General features: G+C 38.0%; 3 protein-coding genes across 3 annotated transcripts; 1 reads left to right on the top strand and 2 right to left on the bottom strand.

Moving 5' to 3' along the window:
* Positions 1-2,833: 2,833 nt before the first annotated feature.
* Positions 2,834-6,185, bottom strand: LOC114519644 (adenosine receptor A3-like). The gene has a single exon (XM_028539808.1). It carries the CDS (start codon positions 5,125-5,127, stop codon positions 3,889-3,891), a length of 1,239 nt encoding a protein of 412 aa, XP_028395609.1. The 5' UTR covers positions 5,128-6,185; the 3' UTR covers positions 2,834-3,888.
* Positions 6,186-6,943: 758 nt separating this feature from the next.
* On the bottom strand, positions 6,944-9,061 carry LOC114519357 (heparan sulfate glucosamine 3-O-sulfotransferase 5-like). Its single transcript, XM_028539478.1, has one exon. It carries the CDS (start codon positions 8,843-8,845, stop codon positions 7,508-7,510), a length of 1,338 nt encoding a protein of 445 aa, XP_028395279.1. The 5' UTR covers positions 8,846-9,061; the 3' UTR covers positions 6,944-7,507.
* A 1,342-nt stretch (positions 9,062-10,403) lies between these two features.
* LOC114519535 (eukaryotic translation initiation factor 3 subunit B-like) lies at positions 10,404-20,972 on the top strand. The gene is made up of 20 exons (XM_028539680.1): positions 10,404-10,562; positions 11,243-11,435; positions 11,523-11,642; positions 12,167-12,224; positions 12,381-12,509; positions 13,081-13,238; positions 13,587-13,635; positions 14,057-14,139; positions 14,478-14,544; positions 14,710-14,756; positions 15,822-15,960; positions 16,072-16,143; positions 16,598-16,670; positions 17,264-17,386; positions 17,968-18,046; positions 18,299-18,437; positions 18,519-18,644; positions 18,793-18,870; positions 19,089-19,197; positions 19,401-20,972. Exons 1-20 carry the CDS (start codon positions 10,418-10,420, stop codon positions 19,487-19,489), a joined length of 2,076 nt encoding a protein of 691 aa, XP_028395481.1. The 5' UTR covers positions 10,404-10,417; the 3' UTR covers positions 19,490-20,972.
* The last annotated feature ends 167 nt before the right edge of the window (positions 20,973-21,139 follow it).

The raw sequence follows: 21,139 nt of genomic DNA on the forward strand, positions 1-21,139 counted from the left end.
TTGCGACTGTTTCCCTCGCATCCAATCATTCCAATGGCATAGCCCAATTTCTGATTTAGGCAACAAGAATGAAATAAATCACAACGGCTAAAATGAGCATACCGAAATTAGTATAATTGCCAAGTTTGGCCGCAAAATGTCAAGTAGGGGAACGGAGAATATATAGCCATGCAAAGTTGGACAATTTTTGTGTATACTTTTGTATTTCGGTGGGAGAAACTGATTTAGTCAGGGCAACTTTCCACTTACGCGTTTTTCATACGCACGTACACGCACGTAAAGCCGTTTAAATCCTTATAAATGTCATATTTGAAAAAGTTAGGTGAATAAATCGAAAGAACTTGGTTTTCCGCATATTTTAGTATGCATTTGTTGACCCATGCATGGTGTTATGTAAATAATAAAAATTTGGGAGCATTTAAAATTTTCCGCGCGTAAAAAAGTAGAACCGCTTCCATTTTTTTATGTGTTCGCGGGAGCAAATCCTCGTAAAGTCAAGAATCGGTTTATTAATATATTCTGAGTATATATATAGGCGGTAGCTTTCCTTGCCAAAATAGTGAAACCGGTCATATTGAAATAGAGTATTTTGTTAAGAATATAGCGGGGAAACTGCATTTTCCGTTTTAGGCAGATGTAAATAACGATATATACTTAAATGCAGTAACGATATACTCAAATGTTCTTGAACATTCAAAAATACCAGTATTCTGTCTGTCCCAAAAAGAACAGAACCGGTCGCTTTTTAATACCGCTAATAAAGAAGGCGCCCTGTGGTTCTGAGCATGTACTAGCTACCACCTCTGCATGAGTTAATATCACTTTGTTTAACTGAAGAGTCATTTCTGTCCAATATCAGATCTCTTCATTTCAGAAACTTACATTTAAGAACGTGTACTTCCTCTACGTGATCTAAACATGCCTTACTCAGCAACTCAATCCTGTTCAACACTAGATCACGTTTTAAAATTAAAAAGCTTACATTTAGGAACATGTATACTTCCTCTACGTGATCTTAATAACATGCTTTTGCAATAAGTCCTGAATAACACCACTTCACTTTAATTAAGAACTTAAACTAGTTTAGACCAAGCGTGAGTTCTTTGATGCAATCTACATGCGTTATCGATGGCCTTTGAAACGCCTTCCATCTTTCTGCGCTTGTGGAAAATCGTTCACGGTAGATCATGCCCTGTCGTGCCTGAAAGGAGGTTTTATCCATCGAAGACATAATGAGATCCGTGATCTACTTGCTGCTGCTATCGATGACGTTGCTTACGATGTTTCAATTGAACCTGCTCTTGCTCCTTTGACTGGCGAGGTTCTTCCATCCAGTGCTAACTCAGCCGATGACGCCAGAGTGGACATTGCTGCGAGAGGTTTCTGGCAGAGATGTGAAAAGGCATTTTTTGATGTAAGGGTGTTTAACCCATACGCCTCTACACATCGACGCCAGACGTTGAGCAGCTCGTTTAAAGCCAACGAACGGGAAAAGAAGCGACATTACAACCAACGGATTGTTGAGGTCGAGCATGGCTCCTTCACACCGGTCGTCTTCAGCGCCTTTGGCGGATGCGGAAGAGAGACCCAACATTTTCTTTCCTTCCTGGGTGCGAAGCTGGCTGACAAGAAGAATCATTCTACATCTATGGTGGTTAGCTGGTTACGACGAAAGATCGCCTTTGCTTTGCTTAGAGCTCGCGTGGTGTGTGTTCGTGGCAGTCGAAGTTGGAGGACTGCATCCATCACATCAACTAACGACATTACGTTGTCGGAATGGAACTCCAACATTAGCGAGTAGTCTAGTTAAGTTGTTTTTGTAAATAGTCTGTAGAACTATTATACTTAATTTTAATGCATGATTGATTATTGTAAATTTCCCTAGTACTAATAATGTGAATAAATTATTATATATTAAGAACTTACATTAAATAACGTGTAATACTTCCTCCACGTGGTATAAACGTGCCTTTAAACAAGCCTGTTTTCCACTTCAATCGTAGCGAACCGTAGCGTATTTCTTTGTTTCAAAGTCATTAGTTTTATGTCCAGGAAAGAGCGATATTCGCTAGGTGTCGCTACGGTAGGGTTGAAGTTGAAAACAGCCCTTATACTCAATATGTTTTACCACAGTTAATAGGATATACATGATTTGAAGACTAAATGAAAAGTACAATACAACTCATGCATTAACTTTGTTGTTGTTCAGGTTTATGCAAAAAATGGTTCCTTTCTCAGAACGTGTCTATTGAATTTTAGCCAAACTTACCAATGGTCTTCGTCTTGCTAAGTAAGCTCTTTATAAGATTGCTATTGGTTTATCTGTGCAAAATACAATAGACATGTGATGAGAAAGGAACAATTTTTTGCATAAATCTACCTCAACATAGTTAGTGAGTTGTATTGTAGTTTAATGTGGTCTCCAAACCATGTATATTCTATTAATTGTGGGTTTTGTACTCAGCAATGAATCCTGTACAACACTATAGATCACTTCATTTAAGGAACTTACATTCAAGAACATGTATACTTCCTCCACGTGATCTAAACGTGCTTTTGCAATAAGTCCTGCACAACACCACTTCACTTTAATTATAAACTTGCATTCAAGAACGTGTAATACTTCCTTTACGTGATCTTAACATGCTTTTGCAATAAGCCCTGTACAACACCATTTCACTTTAATTCAAGAACTTGCATTCAAGAACTTGTTATACTTCCTTCACGTGGTATAAACGTGCCTTACTCAATATATTTTACTCAGCAATGAGTCTTGTACAACACTAGATCACTTTATTCAAAGAGCTTACATTCACGAACGTGTACTTTCCCCATACGTGGTCTAGACATGTTTTATTCAGCAGTAAGGTGCTTACAATACTCCATGTACGAGTGGTTTAAACTGGCTTTACTCAGCAACGAGTCCTGTACAATACTAGATCTCAACACCCGAGATAGCCAAGACAAGTCCACACTTAAAGTGGAAGTCAAGTCCGTATGTAAACAAACGGTTTGTTAAGATTTTGAACTTCGCTATTTTTTAAAATACGATGTGCTGTCTGAATATCTGACACTATTTAGGTTCGTTACGCTTCTAAATTAATATAAACTAGAGTTTATGTTAAGAGAAAATAAGAAACATGCTAAATTTAGGCAATTGAGGGCCCTCAGAGCAGAACCTATGCCCAGAACGGACTTGACTTCCACTTTAGATACACTTGTAGTAAATCCGTACAAGATGAGATTGCTTTAATTAAGGTCGCCTACATTCAAGAACTACTTCACGAGATGTAAACATGCTTTTTTCAGCAGTGAGTTGACTGAGTTCTTCGGTACAACATCGGGTCACTTCAGGGTAGCTCACGCTTAAAAGCACGTGCAACTTTTGCATAACACAGCCATGCTTAACTCAGCAGTAAGCTCTGCACAACATCAGATCACTTTTATCAAAGAAGCTTACCGTTAAGAACGTGTATACTACTTCTGCATGATGCAAAAATTCTCAACTTAGCCGTGAGTTCTTTACAAAATCAGATCACTTATGCGCCATTTAAACTACACACAATTTTCGGTACGGTACTGAAAGAATGGTACGGACGAAAATTTAAACTGCCCAAACACTAAAATTTTAACATCAGTACCAACACACTATGTTCAATCTCAGTTTTGGTCAGAATAAAATAATTTTACATTGATGAAATTTGGACTACCTAAATAGATGGTCCAAATTTCATCCGTACCAATTTTATCCATATGCCAAACCTAAAATTGCGCGTACTGTAAATAGGGGTTTAAAGGTAGCTTCATTCAAGAATACATGCACTATCTCTGCATGATCTAACCATGCTTAACTCAGCGTTGAGTTTTTGAGACAAGAATGAAATCTATCTAAACTTTACTAGTTTCATTCCCAACCCTCCTTCCATTACTCCGTCCGTCTACTTTTCCTAAGTCTGTGAATGCCATATTCGGCTTGGATAGGTACCAGGCCCTGATCTGCTGGGCCGCTGGGGTTAGACTATCTTTGCGCAAAGTTTGCGAATCGTGATCACGTCTGTGCTTGTTAATCTCCATGGCAACACGACTACTCGCGATTGAGTGTGGTATCGGGGATTTGGGAGTGGTATACGAGTTTCCTTCATCTTTGAACTTACACGAACAAGACTGCACCAAATAGTTGTAGATGTGGAAAATTTTCTGTCTCAGTAGGCGAAAATAAATCGGATTTCGTAAGATGTAAACCATCGGGTAGGTCGCAGAACGCAGCCAGATGAAGAAACGATAGAAAAATGAATTGGATTTGCTCTCTGCCGATGACGGCGAGATTATGATTGGAAGGATAAACGCATTGCATATCAGATAGACGGTTATGATGAGGAGTGTGGTAAACGCTGATCTGGCATACGCATCGGCTGCGACATGGTGAATGTTATAACTCACGCTGACTTGACGTCGATTTCGTAGAGCTGACTTCAAGATGTAATAAAAGCAAACAATCAGGACAAGAATTGGTACGCCAATGCACAGGATGTTCAGAAGCAGGTTCACGATCACCGACGGAGATGGGTCGTTGAGGGAATCAAAAATCCCCGGGGATTTCTGACAGTACACTAGCCACGCTAGGAAACGACTCTCTGTGACCGGCCTCCATGCGAAAATTGTGCCCCAGGGCAGCGAGGCCATCAGGGAGATCAACCACAAACCACAAATGACTATCTTCGCTTTCCTGGCCGTGATTTTGTGATGGACTTTCTTCACCACCGCCAAATACCGATTTACTGCAATGGCGGTCAAGCTCAGAAAGCTCGTGTTGAAAAAGAATATGTTTTCACAGCCAATGAAAATGCAAGTGTTCATCGAGAACACAGCCTCGCCGTTCATGGCGAGCACGTAGAAAGAGATGATGAGACCTTGGCAACTAGCGAAGAACTCCGAGATTATATGACTTATTACAAAGAAATTTGTAGTTGTGCGCATGCGATGATCCCGAAGGAATAGAAATATCAACAAACCGTTTGCAAGAAGAGCGAATATGAGTACTATTATTATAACGGTGCTCTCGTAGAGGGGAACACGTATACCATAATTGTCTTCGGGTGAATTTGAGGTAGTATTGTTCATCGACATTGTTGCTCTTTTGTTGCCCTATAAATACGGCTGAACGGATATTTCCAAGTATCGTGATCAACAGTACCAACTCAATTCAATTCTATGTATTTCATATGTATGTAATTCTAATTCAATTCTACGTCAAACGATCCCTTGAGACTTTTAATCACTGTGCTTGAATGAAAGAATGTGAATCACTTCGTATAAACAGAGGATATCTTTTCTTATATTGCTTTCATATCTCCAATGGTCTTCTCGTTAATTAAAAGTTCTAGTATTTTGTAGAATCCTGCTTGAAGCACGAATTCGTCAACTGAAATACAAAGCAGCGATGAAACAAATGATTCTTCGTGTGCAGCAGGTAACTTCCGGCGTACTTAAATCTCTTTTCAAACGGTAAAAGCTGGCTATATAAGTTTCGTTTGCTTGCTCGAGATGTCCGTCACAAATCAACAATGTTTCTATATGTTTATCTGTCTAGATTTGAAGATAATACACGTACACTACATCGGCTGATCTTTTCCTCCAGGAACATATCTCGAAATTTTTCGACTTCTTTTTAGTTCAAATGTTATTTCGCCTCGCCGTCTTTCATAATACTTTCATCTTTCAAGCCCAAACAGTATATATAACTGGTATAATATGTTTCAATACCTGATCAGGTCAGACAAGATCTGTCATTCACAGGAGAGACTTGATTTGCCGTTCGTAAATTATACATCATAGCATTAATTACTTTAGGCATAAATATTAACAGTCGTCCTGATTCGAGCCCAATTCTTCAAGCTAACTGAGTTCACTTCGTTGGCTGTTCAAACATCCAGTTTTTTGTTATTTAAACCCGTATTAAAGCTGAATTTCTGCTCGTAGTTAGCGTTCTGTGGGCATGCATGCAGCTGTGCTCTTGTACTTTGTTTTGAAATTTAAATTTTATATTTTTCACCAGCTGTTAATTCGGGGACAAAGCAAAAAGGGAAGGACTTCACCGCAACGATAAGACAATTGACCACCCGTTGGCCGAATCTCAAATATGCATTGTGATTTCTGACAGTTTTGTGTTTACTTTTCGCGCCCTCAAAATAAAGGCAAGATGAAGGTTAAGGAAGATTACAATGAGTGTGTTTGCAGGTTTAGACCAAGCTGTCTGTTCCCTGCCACATTGGGTGAAGTCTATAGCATTTAAGAGACACTAGAACCAGCTGTACGGTGGATTATAAGACAAAAATCAAAGAAGAAATTGTTGATAACCGTATTAGGGAACTTTTAATGACAAGATCAGAGTGAACGAAAGACGAAAATAAGCCAATATTTAGCAAAATGCATATGTGTAAAATGTTGCATATTGCTTGTAAATTTTGAGCGAACTAAAACATATTCGAAATTAGAGACTAATTCATACGGAAAAATTATTGGTGGGGCTAAAGCCCCGCGAGCCACAATGCTCCGCGGTCCCCTGTCATCTTAAAATCACCGGTTGTGCGGGAGTATATCTTGTAAATAGATTTAGGCTTGAAAGGTTAGGACACCCCGTGTATTTGATTTCAACAACAATAACAACAACTGAGGATGTAATCCAGTGAACCAGTGAATGGTTAGGGATATCAGTTGTCATCTAGGGGAATGAACCAGGTGAACTCAAAGGCAGGGGATATCAGTTGTCATCTGGGGAAATGATCTAGGTTTAAGTCAATCTGGTGAACGAGGTTTCACTTGGTGAAATTATCCAAGATTACCTCAATAGCAAGGGGTGCCAGGGAGATGATCAAGGTATGAAATGGCAAAGGTATCAGTTGTCATTAAAAGATTACCAATTGTTGCTCATGAGAATGATCCAAATTGACTTAAAATAGCATGGGATATCAGTTGTATATTACATAAGAAAGTGATATTACCTAAGGTACTCGTTGGGCATAAGATATTAGTTGTTACTTGAGGAAATTATTCAGTTTTACTTCAAATTTAGTTCAATTGAAAGGGATACTAATGGCTACCTAACTATTTCGTCCAGGTTTAACGATATAGAAATGGATACTAATTGTTAATTGTGGATGTATCAAGGCCTAAATCCATACATATACTATTATATCCCATTGAACTGTTATATCCATGCTTAAGGGACACCATATTACCGGAGGCACTGCAAATAATATTCCCAGCATGCAACGCATGCCAAAACAGACGCGGAAACAAACATTCTTTTAAGTTTAAATATAAATTTAGCTGTTCACTTATGTCTCAATATAAAAACGTTCTCGCAAAAGGAACAAGCTCAATTAGGAATACAAAAATAGTTATTTGCAACAAACGTTGCATCCGGTTAAAAATAAATAAACTCAACATAAATATTATGAAACGGATTATCCTCGTTTCTATCTTCCTTCCTCTCCTTAATTACAAATTATGGCCACCCGAAGTTTCGCCCTATCAACCTGTATAACTCCTCGTTAAAAGGTTTGTAATATTCACGAAGCACTCTTTCGGTTTCGTTCGACACAGCAATATGAAGCCTACCTTTACTGCTTCCAAGGCACCTTAAATTTGTCGAATTCATACTGGTGTTCAACTGACCTATTCCTCTGTCAGTGCAATAAAACCCCTTTGTCTCATTGTAAACAAAATGTTCCGGCCTTATAAACGGAGGGAGATTTAGAAATTCTTCGACTTTTTTAATTTCATCGAAGGGTTTTTTGATTAATGCCTCTCCACTTACAATATGTATTTGAGAGGGCTGAAAGTATCTGTACCACCGCTTGAGATGCTTCGCATAGACACCTATTTTTATAGCACCCCAACGTGAGTTCACGTATGGCCTCCCGTCGATCTCTTGCCTCAAGGCCGACTCTTTAAAACTTGGTTTAAAAGCGTTTCTAGCATGGGATAATACTTGCGTATAATCTGAAATGGCACGTTTTGTCGGATCACGAACTATAACGAGCAATTTTAATGTTTTGTTTAGTCGCTTAGAATATTCAAATACGCTTTTCGCGACACCGCTTGTCACAAAGTAACTCGGAGTTTTTTCTATTGTAATTTCATTTTCATAGCACAATGGCATTCGGTTGCGATACCATTCAATTCCTTTGGCATAGTGTCTGTCGAAGTAGTGAATCTCTGGACCACAGCTGCAGATTTGTGGATGTAGTTTGATCATCTCCAGCAGAGCCCTTGTCCCCCCTTTCTTCACTCCGATAATTATAACATTTGGAAAACGCTTCGTAGGTCTTCCTCTTTTTTTAAAAATTTCCGGCACTTTGTCGTCGGAGTCCGTAGCTAGCCCGTCTAAAATTCGCTCGATACTTCGTTCGTCGCTTCTTAAAAATTTCTCATCCAAGCGTTTATCAGCCATGCCAAATTTTCGCTGCATTTTTCCAGGCGATGGTTTTGATACCGTGTATAATTCTAAATCCTCCCAAGAGTCTTCGCTTGAATGATTCCCAATATTGTTCGCCTCTGCTCGCGTGCTTATAACTCTCGGCGAATTTCTGGACGATAAATTGGCTTTTATAATATGTAGATTTCCATTGTAGCCTGTTTTCGAGTTTAATTGATGTTGACTGATCGATAAGAAACCAGTTAAAGCAACGACGCCGTTGACGGCCACCGAAGGAGTACCATTAATGTCGACAAAGAAATTTCGAAATAGACTGTAGTAGAATATCCCAGCAAAGCCACATGAACACGCGATACATAAAAACATCTGTCTCGTGTTCATTTTACAAGGATTTATGCTCATCATGACTTTGAATTAACTCGATCGACGATGGATGTTTTTGAATACACATAAGGTTGCTTGTTCCAGTCCGATTGCTGTATTCGTAACCCTTATGCCTAACATAGTAAACAGCGTGTTATTCCTGGCGTTTAGACAAGTATAACGCTCCTTCCAAGGGTTTTACAAAGCCACTACACTCGACAGAGTTACCAATATGTAAACATACTAAAATACACTTGTACACCTCGTGAATATGCGTGTCAATACGTATTATTCAAAGCCTCTGAATCGAGACGCTTTTCAAATGTAAATTTTGTATAATATGCAAATTTACAAAAGGAAATATTGACCACAAAGACGAGTCCCCGGTCTGCAACGAAAATTGATGACGAACTTGTTCAAGAATCAAAGTTGACGGAAAAAAAACTATGTGAGATTTTTCAATGCATGTTCGGTATAAATAATTTGTTACAAGTGTGTACAGAAAGTGTTAGTTCCGAAAAAAAACACTTCATAAACAATTTGCCCTGACATGGGTCAGGAAAGCATTTTTATTGAAAGAGCAAAGTGCTATTGAAATGTATAAAAATTCCTCTTTAAATGGGCGTCACTTTAGACCGCTGTTGACACAAAAACTACGCTACATTTAAACTAAACACAAATTTACTTATCACCTCCAAAACGCTTGTCTAAACAAACTGAAAGACACATAAATTATCGTATGATCGTCAAATGTCCTAGTATTTTTATGTGTGTTTATAGAGTAGATGAACTATTCAATTTTGTCTTTTATTTATGTACTTTGGTAAAAGGCTTTTTGTTGCCATGAACACATTTCCGTTTTGGCCATTAAGGACTCCAACGATTGAAGTATTTGGCAGACATGTGAATATTAATATGTGAATTGGTCTGCTCAATGAAATTGTAATCGTGCCACATGATTTTGAAGTTTCGTCATTTATGAAGTTTCGTCATTTCGTCAAATGTTTACAAGTGCAGAAATTAAGTTAAAACCAGACTAGAACTGGGCTTGGGTGGTAAAAAACGGAAAATGGGATAAAAGTATGGAAGTTTAGACGTTTCCAAAACTTCGAAGTTGGTATTAGTCAATGAGTTGCAGTTGCACAAAGTTTTCAAGGCTAGTAAATTCTAAATACACAAGATTAGGTTTAGGGATTAGGTGTTGGATTATGTTTATGATTAATTAGGACTCTAATCTTAACCTAATGTCAAGGATTAAATTCATGGAATAAGGATTTACTGGGCTAGATTTATTAATAAGGATTTACTGGGCTAGATTCATTGAGGATTTACTGGGCTAGATTTATTAAGGATTTACTGGGCTAAGGATTAGTAGGGCTAGATTTATTAAAGATTTATACTGGGATAGATTTATTAGGATTTACCAGGCTAGATTTATTAAGGATTTACTGGGCTGGATCACTGAACTGGGCTGGATTCATTGAAGATTTACCGGGCTGGATTTGTTACTCCAGTTCTGTTCGGGAGAACATTAGCGTTCAGTGTCAAATTTTCGACGGCTCAACCTGCGAACGGGCCGGGGTTCCGGCGTGATCAGGGCTTCCCACTCGAATAATGGCGAACGAAATTTCAGACGAAACAAATCAGAATTTATCTGAGGAGGAAACGCCGAAAATAAACGGCTACGAGGATGAGGATGAAGAAGATGAATCACAGTTTAATGACCCGGAAGGGTTTGTAGACTCAATAAGCGACAAAGGTAAGTTCAGATAATTCATTTTGTACAAGGTCCAATCACTCAGGTAAAGCCACGTGTGTATTTTATTTCACATCTTTCAATGCTAAAATTTGCTTAGAAAGTACCCGTCATCCTTGTATGTTTCGAAGTTGCGTGTGTATTTTTATCAAAAGTGTAAAGTACGCGCCTTTTGAGCTTATAGTTAGCAGTCGTTCTTGGCAAATTTAATAGTTAATAATATACATATGTTCATTACTAAATTAGTATGAAGTTGAAACGTGTACATTGAACTTGAAAATGATTTTTTTCAATGAACCGGTTCAATGTATGTTTTTTAATGAGGTGAGTGTTTTTTTGGGAGGTAAGATGCTACGAATTATAACCGTGGAATTATGAGCTTCTAGTTATGTCTTCCCAAAAGAAAATTGGGTGGTGACCTAATAGCATAACAAGGGTGATCAATTTAGTATCAGCATTGTGTCCCCTTAAATGAAATGGATATTAAAAATGTGACATCTGCACTTTTTAAAATTCTATACCCCACGAGTGTGTGTCAATCTACAGGGGTGCACCCTTTTGTGAACCCACCGAAAAATCCCCCACCGAGCTTTTTAAAACATGGTAATGTTGCTATGCCACCCATTCCATAACATTGCAACCTTACAAGTGTTTTCACTCACAAAATGTCTCTTTCTTTCCAGAACTGCTTGGAGATATTCTTGAGAAGCGGCCAGCCCCAGAGGATGGCATTGATACTTTAATTGTTGTGGACAATGTCCCTGTGGTTGGACAAGACAGGCTGGAGAAATTGAGGAATGTCATAAGGAAAGTTTTCTCAAAGTTTGGAAAAATTGTGAACGAATTTTATCCGGAGGAGAATGGCAAGACGAAAGGGTAAGGAGCTTTCTGCTTAAAATATTCTTATAGTCATGTTCTCAGTTGGATTCATTTTGAGTTCAACAAAGATTTTCTGTGTTACAGATATATTTTTATTGAGTATGCTAATAAGAAAGATGCTGAACAAGCTGTGAAAATAGCAAATGGCTATAAACTTGACAAGCACCATATCTTTATTGTCAATCCATTTTCCTCATTTGACAGGTGAGCGATAAGAAATTATCCTTACTTGACTTCTAGGAAGAACAGTTTGGAACTGATAGAACTATCCAGTATAAATAAAGTTAGTTTAGTTTAGGTTTCCTCCTGTAGTAACACTGAATCAATAAGAGTTGATCCTTACTGGACCTCTAGGATGAACAGTTCAGAACAAATAGAGCTATCCAGCATTAATAAAGTTAGTTTAATTTAGGTTTCCTCCTATAGTAACACTAGATCAATAAGAGATGATCCTTACTGGATCTCTAGGAAGAACAGTTTAGAACTAATAGAGAGTTATCCAGTGTAAATAAAGTTAGTTTAGTTTAGGTTTCCTCCTGTAGTAACACTTGATCAAAAAGAGATGATCCTTACTGAACCTCTAGGAAGAACAGATTAGCTATCCAGTATTAATAAAGCTAGTTTAGTTTAGGTTTCCTCCTGTAGTAACATTGGAGTTTGTGTAGATTGTAAATGAAGTGTGTGTAGATTTTGTCTTCATTTGTGAACTTACTTTATTATTATTTCAGTATGTTAAATCTTGAGGAGGTCTGGAGCCCACCTGAGAAGGAGCCTTATCAAGACAAAGTATGTTTTAAATTGTGTGAAAAGAGGAAAAAATATCTTTATTTCCCTATTTGCTTTGATGTCTTTAAAAATCACATCATATATTATCTGAAGGTCGGAAAACCTCTTTTATCATTTAAGACTGGTCTTATTCAGTGTAAAACATCTTTTTCATAGGGAAACTTGTATTCCTGGCTGCTTGAAGCAGATTGTAACGACCAATACTCTGTTATTCATGGTGGTGGTGAGAAAGTCGATATATTCCTAAATACATCAACTGAACCTGTGCTGCTCAAGGGAAGACCTGTAAGTTGATCTTGTTTTGTGCGTAGCCAAGGCTGTTATGTGATACATTTGGTAACTCATTCCAGCTAGACAGCCCTCTAGTTGAGCCATACTTCAGTATTTTACTCTGCCTAAAGTTGTATGATTTTACTCATCGCTGAGTAAAAAGGGTTCTGTGGTTTAATTAATGAGTTAACAAAACTATCTGTCAGTGTTTCTTGTTAACCCATTAGCTTGCAATGCACCCAGATGTGACCTGCTTTAGTATCTTACTCTGTCTAATGCCAGATGATTTTACTCATCTGTGGAAGAGTACTGTCAGTTAATAAGTGATCAAAACTATCTGTCAGTGTCTCTTGTTAACCCATTATGCCCCCAGATGATCCCTACTCTAGCATTTTAATCTGTCTAATGTTAGTTTATTTGACCCTTGGTGGGACAGTTTGGGAGAAAACAAAGCTATATGTCAGTTGACCAGCTAACGTCGGAGATAAAGTTTCACAGCAACTTCAAATGAAGCTCTTTTGATCAGTCAAATGTCTGCGAAAAAATAAATCTTATTTTCAAACACAATATATTTCCATTCTTGAAGGGTTGGACAGAAACCTATGTCACCTGGTCACCCCAGGGTACATACCTCGCCACATTTCATAAACAAGGTATTGCCCTCTGGGGCGGTGATGAGTTCAATCGTATCGGAAAATTTGGTCATCAAGGAGTGCAAATGATTGATTTTTCTCCGTGTGAAAGGTTTGAAAAGCTGTATTCATTTTTTTTTCAATTTTTGTCAAGAAATGTGAATTTCTTATTGATATTGAATTTGAACATAGATGATTTAGCAGAGGGTGAAATGATAATTTTACGCGAAATTTTATCAAAACGTTGCCGTTTATTTTATTTGCCCCAAACCTAATAGCCCAGGAGTATGTGCGTCTTGTTTCATATTGCGGTCAGTGACGCACGTTTATTCCATTTATTCATTCAAGCGTGCGAGTGGCGTCACTGACTGCAATATGAAACAGGATGCACATGCTTCTGGGCTACCTAGCCCCCAACTGTAGAAACCAAGCTAAAACCTTAAACAAAATTTTATTTCAGATATATTGTGACGTTCAGTCCATTACCAGACACCCCAAGCGATCCACAGGTAATTTTATACTTCAGAGTCCTATTTGATGAAGTTTGCGTGTTCCTGGCTGTAATAACCAGTTACTGCAATTTCCTACTTTTGATTGATGTGATCGAATGAGTAAGTTACGGATGTGTAAATTAGAGCACTCGTACGCTGAGCATTTATAACCGTACGCTCGTTTGCATATGTCAAAAGTAGAAAATCGCCAATCTGGCCCTAATGGGCCTCATCATCCACACTTCTTTTGATAGATGCAAACGAGTGGATGAGTTACTGTTTTTGAATCATGGCTCTTGTACATCAGAGCATTCATAACTATTCGCTCGTTTGCATCTGCCAGAAGGCGGAATTTACGCCAAAAATTGAAGTAATAGTCGCAGTGTATATGGATCGTGATACACAATGTATTTTTTGTTGTTGTTTTTTTCTATATCAGGGCATTATTATCTGGGATGTAAGAACAGGGGCAAAGAAGAGAGCATTTCAGTGCGGGGATTGTTCGAGATGGCCCGTTTTTAAGTAAGTACTGTGTATGAAGTTTATACAAGGGCTGCTTTCTACTGTCGCGTTTTCTTTGCACGTAGCTACTACGTACACGAACGTAAAAGCTTAAAACCTTCTAAGTTGTTGTATATAATTAATTTTATCCCAGAAAAAAAACAAACCAAATCTTCAACAGAATCCCACCCTATGCATCTATTCAATCGTATTTCATTAGTGTCATTCAAATCATTTTGAACTGGAAAGCAGCAGCCCTAAATGAATATAGAAACTTTTTAACAAATGGGGATTGTGGCTTGACACTAGTCCAAATTCCAACACTTTGGTTTTAACCGTCTAAAAATATTTCGAATCAGGTGGAGTCATAAAGGGGAATATTTCGCCAGAATACGAGACGAAGCCATCAGCATTTATGAAACGCCAGTAAGTAATGATAATTTTTTTATTAATTTTAATAAAATTTTTATTATTAATTTTATTAATATTAATTTTAATAAAAATTTTATTAGTAATTTTAATAATATCATTTGCTTGATGAATCTCGTATGTGATTTAAATATTTCATTTTTATTTGTTTTTTCTCTCTAGTCCTTTGGTTTGCTCGATAAGAAAAGCATAAAAGTGCCTAGTATAAGGTAGATGAGGATTGATAATTGTCATTTTGTATGTTTGACTATTTTTTTATTCAGCTAAAAGATATGCAAACGTGTCACCAGAACTAGAAAGAGCTTGCTAAAATTAGTCAAGGTCAAATTGTAAAGTCTAGTTGAAAAATTTTGAAAAATGCGGAAAATATGCAGCCTTGTAAAGTTTGCAAATATTTGTATACTTTTGTATTGCGTGCGTTACTATTTTCGATCTAAAAGTCGTAACAATATCCGTGCATACCCACTCAAGAGGCCATTAGAGAACTTTAGTTTAGAGAGCTTCAGATTTGACTACGGGCCAACGGAACGGCTCCCGCCACAGCCACGGGATTCGTCATCATGGCGCGAAACCAACGTTTGCTTACGCCATCTCGTGTCGGACCTGAACAACCTCGGCGCCAAATATAGTGAACGCGTGTTTATATTTTCAAATGTCTCGCAAATGTCTACGCTAACCGTTTCAAAAAATACACATGTCACGAAATGAAGTTCTCTCTCAAAAAAAAACTCTCAAAAAAAACAAGAAATATCAACTCGTATTGTTTCTCAAAATGCTGTAGTCAGATGGGCGACGGTACGAGTCTATGGCGCCAGCACGAATATCCACGTGAATATGACACATCTTGTAGCCGTGCAGGAGCCGTTAGGGAGCTTCAAATTGAAATACGGCTCCCGTTACGGCAACGAGGTTCATCATATTGACGTAATATTCGTGATATTTCGTGCTGACGCCATAGGCTCGTAGCCGTCGCCCATCTGACTACATCATTTTAAGAAAACTTCGTAGTCCCTACTTCGTGATTTAAAAAGCAATACGAGTTAATATTTTCTCGTTTCTTTCTGGAAAAACATTTGCTAGAACTGTTTTTCGTGATTATTATGTGTATTTTTCAAAATGGCGAGCGTAGATATTTCTGCAATACTTGATGCTATAAAAACGTGTTATTTAAAGTGGTCAGACAGGTTTATCAGGATAAAAGATGCGTTTCGCGCCACGATGACGAATCACGTAGTTCTCCAATAGTAACATCATCTAATTATCTTTATTTTCAGTGACTTTGCGTGGTCCCCAGGGGACAATGTAATATCCTATTGGCTGCCTGAGATCAAAGACACTCCGGCTCGCGTTACCATAATGGCTATTCCTAGTCGTGACGAATTGAGGGTGAAAAATCTTTTCAACGTCGCCACGGTGAGAAACAAACAAAAATACTCCAGTTGTTTTATAAGATCCCCTAGACTCCGACCTCTTTATAACTAGCTGGATGTGAACTAAAAGCTCCGATATTTTATTTGATTGTAGTGTAAAATGAATTGGCAGAATAAAGGAGATTATCTTTGTGTCGTGGTTGACCGCTACACAAAAAGCAAAAAGGTAATCGTATTGTTTTTACCGTAGCAATCGGGCAATGTCTGATTTTAGGGACAGCCTGCATGGCATGCAGGCTACTTCTACCGTTTAAGGATCTCAGCAGGCAAAAAAATAAAGAAATTTTTAAAAGATATACTTGCGTGTTTTAGAACAATCTTTTGATTTTTAAGAGAGATGTGTTGTCAATTTTCAGTGATGACAATGTCGTGCTGAGCCCACAATTTGACTTGTACAGCGGGTTTTCTGCTGCACAGTCGTCCCAGGCTCTTCAACCGTGATGACTGATCAACGAGGCATTTGTCTGAGAAAAATCAAACGTTGATTTGGACAATTTCTAAATCTCGCATCCTAAAGCTTAGAATATCTTAATATAAACTATTCCCAGACTCCTGTTAATTAACTCACGGTTAATTTCCAAAATGGTGATTTGAGATTTTTCAACCTTTCCAAATTTCAGGCTCTTCACTACAACATGGAAATATTTCATTTAAGGGAAAAACAAATACCAGTTGATACACTGGAACTAAAGGGTCAGTGAAAAAATACATTTGAATATGTTGTGAAGGGATTATAACTGTCTCCCCCAGCTTTAAAATCTTGTAAGACCTTAAGCCCGCCGCGCACGAGAGCTATCAGCTGAGGTAACGACCTCGCGAGGCAGTTAGCTCAGCCCGAAAACCAGCCGCAACATTAGAGAAACTTGCCTCTCGGGGTGAATTCCTCATGAAAACTATCCGCACACGAGAGAATCTTGCTGAGCTAAAGATCTGTTCACATGATCCAATTTTGTTGGATCCAACTCACTTGTGACGTATGAAATATAGTTGGTTATTGATAAAGCAGTACTGCATTGGCTTCAGTGGATTTGATACTCGTATTCATTACAAGACAACAGACTATAAAACATCCATCAGAAGTGAATTGGATCCATCAAAATTGGATCGTGTGAACAGACCTTAACAACCTCGCGAGGTCTAGCTTTGCTAATAGTTCTCGTGTGCAGCGGGTTTTAAACAACTGTGAGAGTGGCTGGTGGCCTGTTGACAGCTGTGCGAGTGCCTGGTAATATTTGTCCATACAATAACGTCCAATTTACCAATTTTTCTATTTCATTTTTTTTCAGAGGCTGTCAGTGCATTCGCCTGGGAGCCCCAGGGTGATACCTTCGCTATTATTCATGGTGAAAGTCCTAAAATCAGCGCCAGTTTTTATCGCTGTCAAAAAGGAGGTCACACTACCCTGCTTAGTAAGTTTGTTGATGTAAACACTGTTCAAGTGACGATTCCAGCCGGCTGATATGAAATTGCGGGAAAGGACTAGAAATACTAAAGTTGAAATCCATGAAAGAACTTAAGCCCTGGTCAAACGAGAATGATAGTTGATGAGAGTTGATGAGAGTTGCAACTCTTGCTTGCGTTTGACCGCGAACTCTCATACACTCTCGTGCACTCTCATCAACTCTCATCGACTTTGAACTGGTTCAAATTTTGATGAGAGTTGATGAGAGTTTGGGCGCGTTTGATCGGTCATGAGAGTTGATGAGAGTTGCAAAAGCGCCAGCGGTTTGCATTTCGTAGCAGACTAGACTTTGACTAGTGACAGAACAATAGTGCAAAATGTTTGGAAAACTCTCGTGCGAACTCTCGCTTCTCAACTCTCATCAACTCTCATCAACTCTCATTCTCGTTTAACCAGGGCTTTAATTTCTCTTGAAATATACTTTATTTCGGTTTCAAAGTTATGTCAGAGCTATACTAAAGTGTTAGAGCGATATAACCTGAAATGAACACCGTGAATTCTCCTTCATCTCATAATTTCTTTCTTCAGAAACTTTTGAAAAGAAACAAGTTAATAATATATTTTGGTCACCCCGGGGCCAATTCTGCGTTTTGGCTGGTCTACGTAGGTAAGTCTAGAGTTTCTTGATATTTTGTTTTTTTTTATGAAAATGAAAAATTAAACGTCATTATAGATAATAAAATTTACATCAGCAGATATATATGACATTCTATAGATGAACAGAAAAAAACTAATCAATTTGAAGTAAACAACTAGAGCAAAGTCGAAATATACACGCGCGAAAACGCACAAATTTTAAAACGTCTGCAAACAAGTTGTTACAAGTTCCTACACAATTTGATTTTTTATTTCTCAACAGCATGAATGGTGCGCTGGAGTTTTACGATCTTAACGAGGTGTCTCTAATGAATGTTGGGGAGCATTTCACTGCCACTGACGTTGAATGGGATCCATCAGGAAGATACGTTTCCACGTCTGTCAGTTGGTGGGCTCAAAAGGTACACAAACACGAAGCTCGGTTAGCACCATCAGTCCCTAATGATCCCTAAATATCCCAATGTGTAATATGATTGTCATAGGTCGACAACGGCTACCATATTTGGTCATTCCAAGGCAAATTACTTCAAAGACACGCGGTCAGTCAATTCTGTCAAATGCTCTGGAGACCCCGACCGCAGACCTTGTTGACTGATGATCAAGTGACGGTACGTGATGTGACGTCATTATATGTTACGTCGCTTTGTGTGACGTCATTAAGGGTGACATCACTTTTTGTGACGTCATGACCTCTCATCATGTGATTTGGATACGTTGAGCTATGTTAAGCATTGGCGTTGCTTTGAAATATTTCAGAAAATCAAGTCGGAAATTAAGAAATATCAAAAGATGTTCGAGAACAAGGATAGAATGAGCCAAAAGAAGGCGTCGAAGGTAACGCCCGTTTCCGCTGCGATTTTTTTCTTTTGGTGGATGTAAACGAGTAGACAGTTAAGAAAGCATCGATGTATACGTGCTAGTATTTGCACATCCGTAACTTATCCGCTCGTTCACATCTATCAAAAGAAGAAAGGTTCACCTCGCCCTCTTGAAACGCTGCTTAGAATCTTAGTGTTTATTATTTTGATTACGAGAATCTCGTCTTTTTCCAGGAACTGATCGAGAAACGTCGCAGAATGATGCGAGAATTCATGGAATATCGCGATCGAAAGAAACAGGAATACGAAGAACAGGAGGATCAAAGACATGAATTACGTAAAGGTTGGAGTAAAATCTTCCTTCATTGACGACAAATTTTACTTCTGGGATTTAAGAATATCTTGTATCCTTGTCATTGGAATAGCACAAAAAAACAAAACAGTCGAACTTCGAAATCCCAAAGCATGGTGAATTGTGTTTTACAATTTGGGATCAAATAGTACTAAATTATGCAACTTTCATAATTATCTTTTATCCTCCTTCAGGTTTTGAAGATTTGCAGGAGGAGGTGGATGATTTTGAGGAGGAAAGTGTTGAATTCTTTATCAAGGAAGAAACCATCATCGTCGAGTGATTCCCCCCCCCGATTTCGTCTCCGCTGGCCAGGGAAATTTCGTGAAGCTCTGATCAACTCGTTTACTCTCCTTGGTGACAGGTAGCAAAGGGAATTGTGGGAAATATTTTGCTTGAGATTGGTGAAATCGATTCGGAAATTAGGTGGTTAGAAAAATCCTTACTTTTATTAATACCTTGAAATTTTGCACGAAATCTAGGAAATAGCTGATATAAATAATATATATTCCTAAGTTTAATTATCTTAATACCCCCACTATAATCCTTAAACTCTACACATACAGTATGTGTGCTTTGAAAAGCCCTAAGATCCTTATCAATCAATCTTTGAACATAAAAAACATCTCGAATATTCTATCGTACAAATTATCAGCATTACGTTTAATTAGATTTTTGCTATACTTTCAAGTTTTGCTTTGCTGTGGTCTTTTTATTTGTTTTTTTTAAAATTTTTTTTGTGCCCATTAATTTCATTACAAAGCAGTCGCACATGTTGGACGTAATATGCATGAGGCAGCCGTAAAAATTGTTCTCTATTTAGTCCGGGTATAGCTTTCGTTTAAGAAGTTCCAAGATTTGCTTTGCGGTGTTTTAATTCCGATGATTTACGATAAACACGAAGGATATGGGCTTATCTGATTGGTTCGGTAAGGCTTATGCAAGCCAATCAGAACTTAGAAAGCTTTGTCATCGCATATTGCCGGGGAAAAAAATTCTAAAATAGATTTTGGATATGATAAGAAATAACAATTTTCGCAATATTCCAAAGAGGAATCCTACCCAAGAATTACGCACACACGCACACTTTGCCTTTTTTTTCTCTGAGCATATGTGCGTTGAATTACAACACAATGTTTATTAAATTTCGATTTTACTCTTTCTGCAGCTGATATATTGAATATTGCATGCAAAACGCGATCATTGCTCGCGAACAAGGATTTGTTGACTCACATGTGGTCTGAGACCCTACTATGCTAAATCCATTTAATCTATTTTATCACGTTTTGCGGTCGAATTTTCTTTCGAGATCGTTTTCTTTGCGCAATTCATTAGAAAACCGTTACGAAAACAAAGTCTTTGTAAAAACGATGGCGTGTTGTCCCAAGGGACTTTTAAAAATGTACCCGCATTTACTCAAAGCAGAAATAAATCTTATAAATTAAACCGCAGACAAATTTCGGACTTGCCATCCGACGCCGGTATATATAGACTGGTCTCATTTGGGGCTCATACAGTTCCGGACATTTTTCAAGCTGTGTAGCGCTGAGTGATGACTTTTTAATAAACTTTTTACATGCCTGTTTTGACACAACGTAGTTTTTTTTAACAAGGAAAAAATATCTTTTAGGTTTTTAGCCGACCGATCACCCCGATTAAAGAAAGTTGCAAAATTCTACGACTGCGTGTTTCTCTAAATCAAAATTAAGTTTGAATAAAGAAAAGGCTGACTCATTTCGTTTATTCAATTTATCAAATATAGACTTGTGAGATTTGTTTATATTCTAAATAAATACAGAATATTGGGTGTAAAATATCATTTCTGTCAGCGAAGAAAGACGCTAAAACTATAGATTTCTCGCCGTTAAAAATAGCTTTTGTCTTTGAGAGGGTAGCTACATCCGTAATATTCAGGAGCAAAATCAGATAAAAT

Source organism: Dendronephthya gigantea, unplaced genomic scaffold, assembly GCF_004324835.1.
Source record: "Dendronephthya gigantea isolate DGI-Jeju-01 unplaced genomic scaffold, DenGig_1.0 000013F, whole genome shotgun sequence".
Taxonomy (NCBI): domain Eukaryota; kingdom Metazoa; phylum Cnidaria; class Anthozoa; order Malacalcyonacea; family Nephtheidae; genus Dendronephthya; species Dendronephthya gigantea.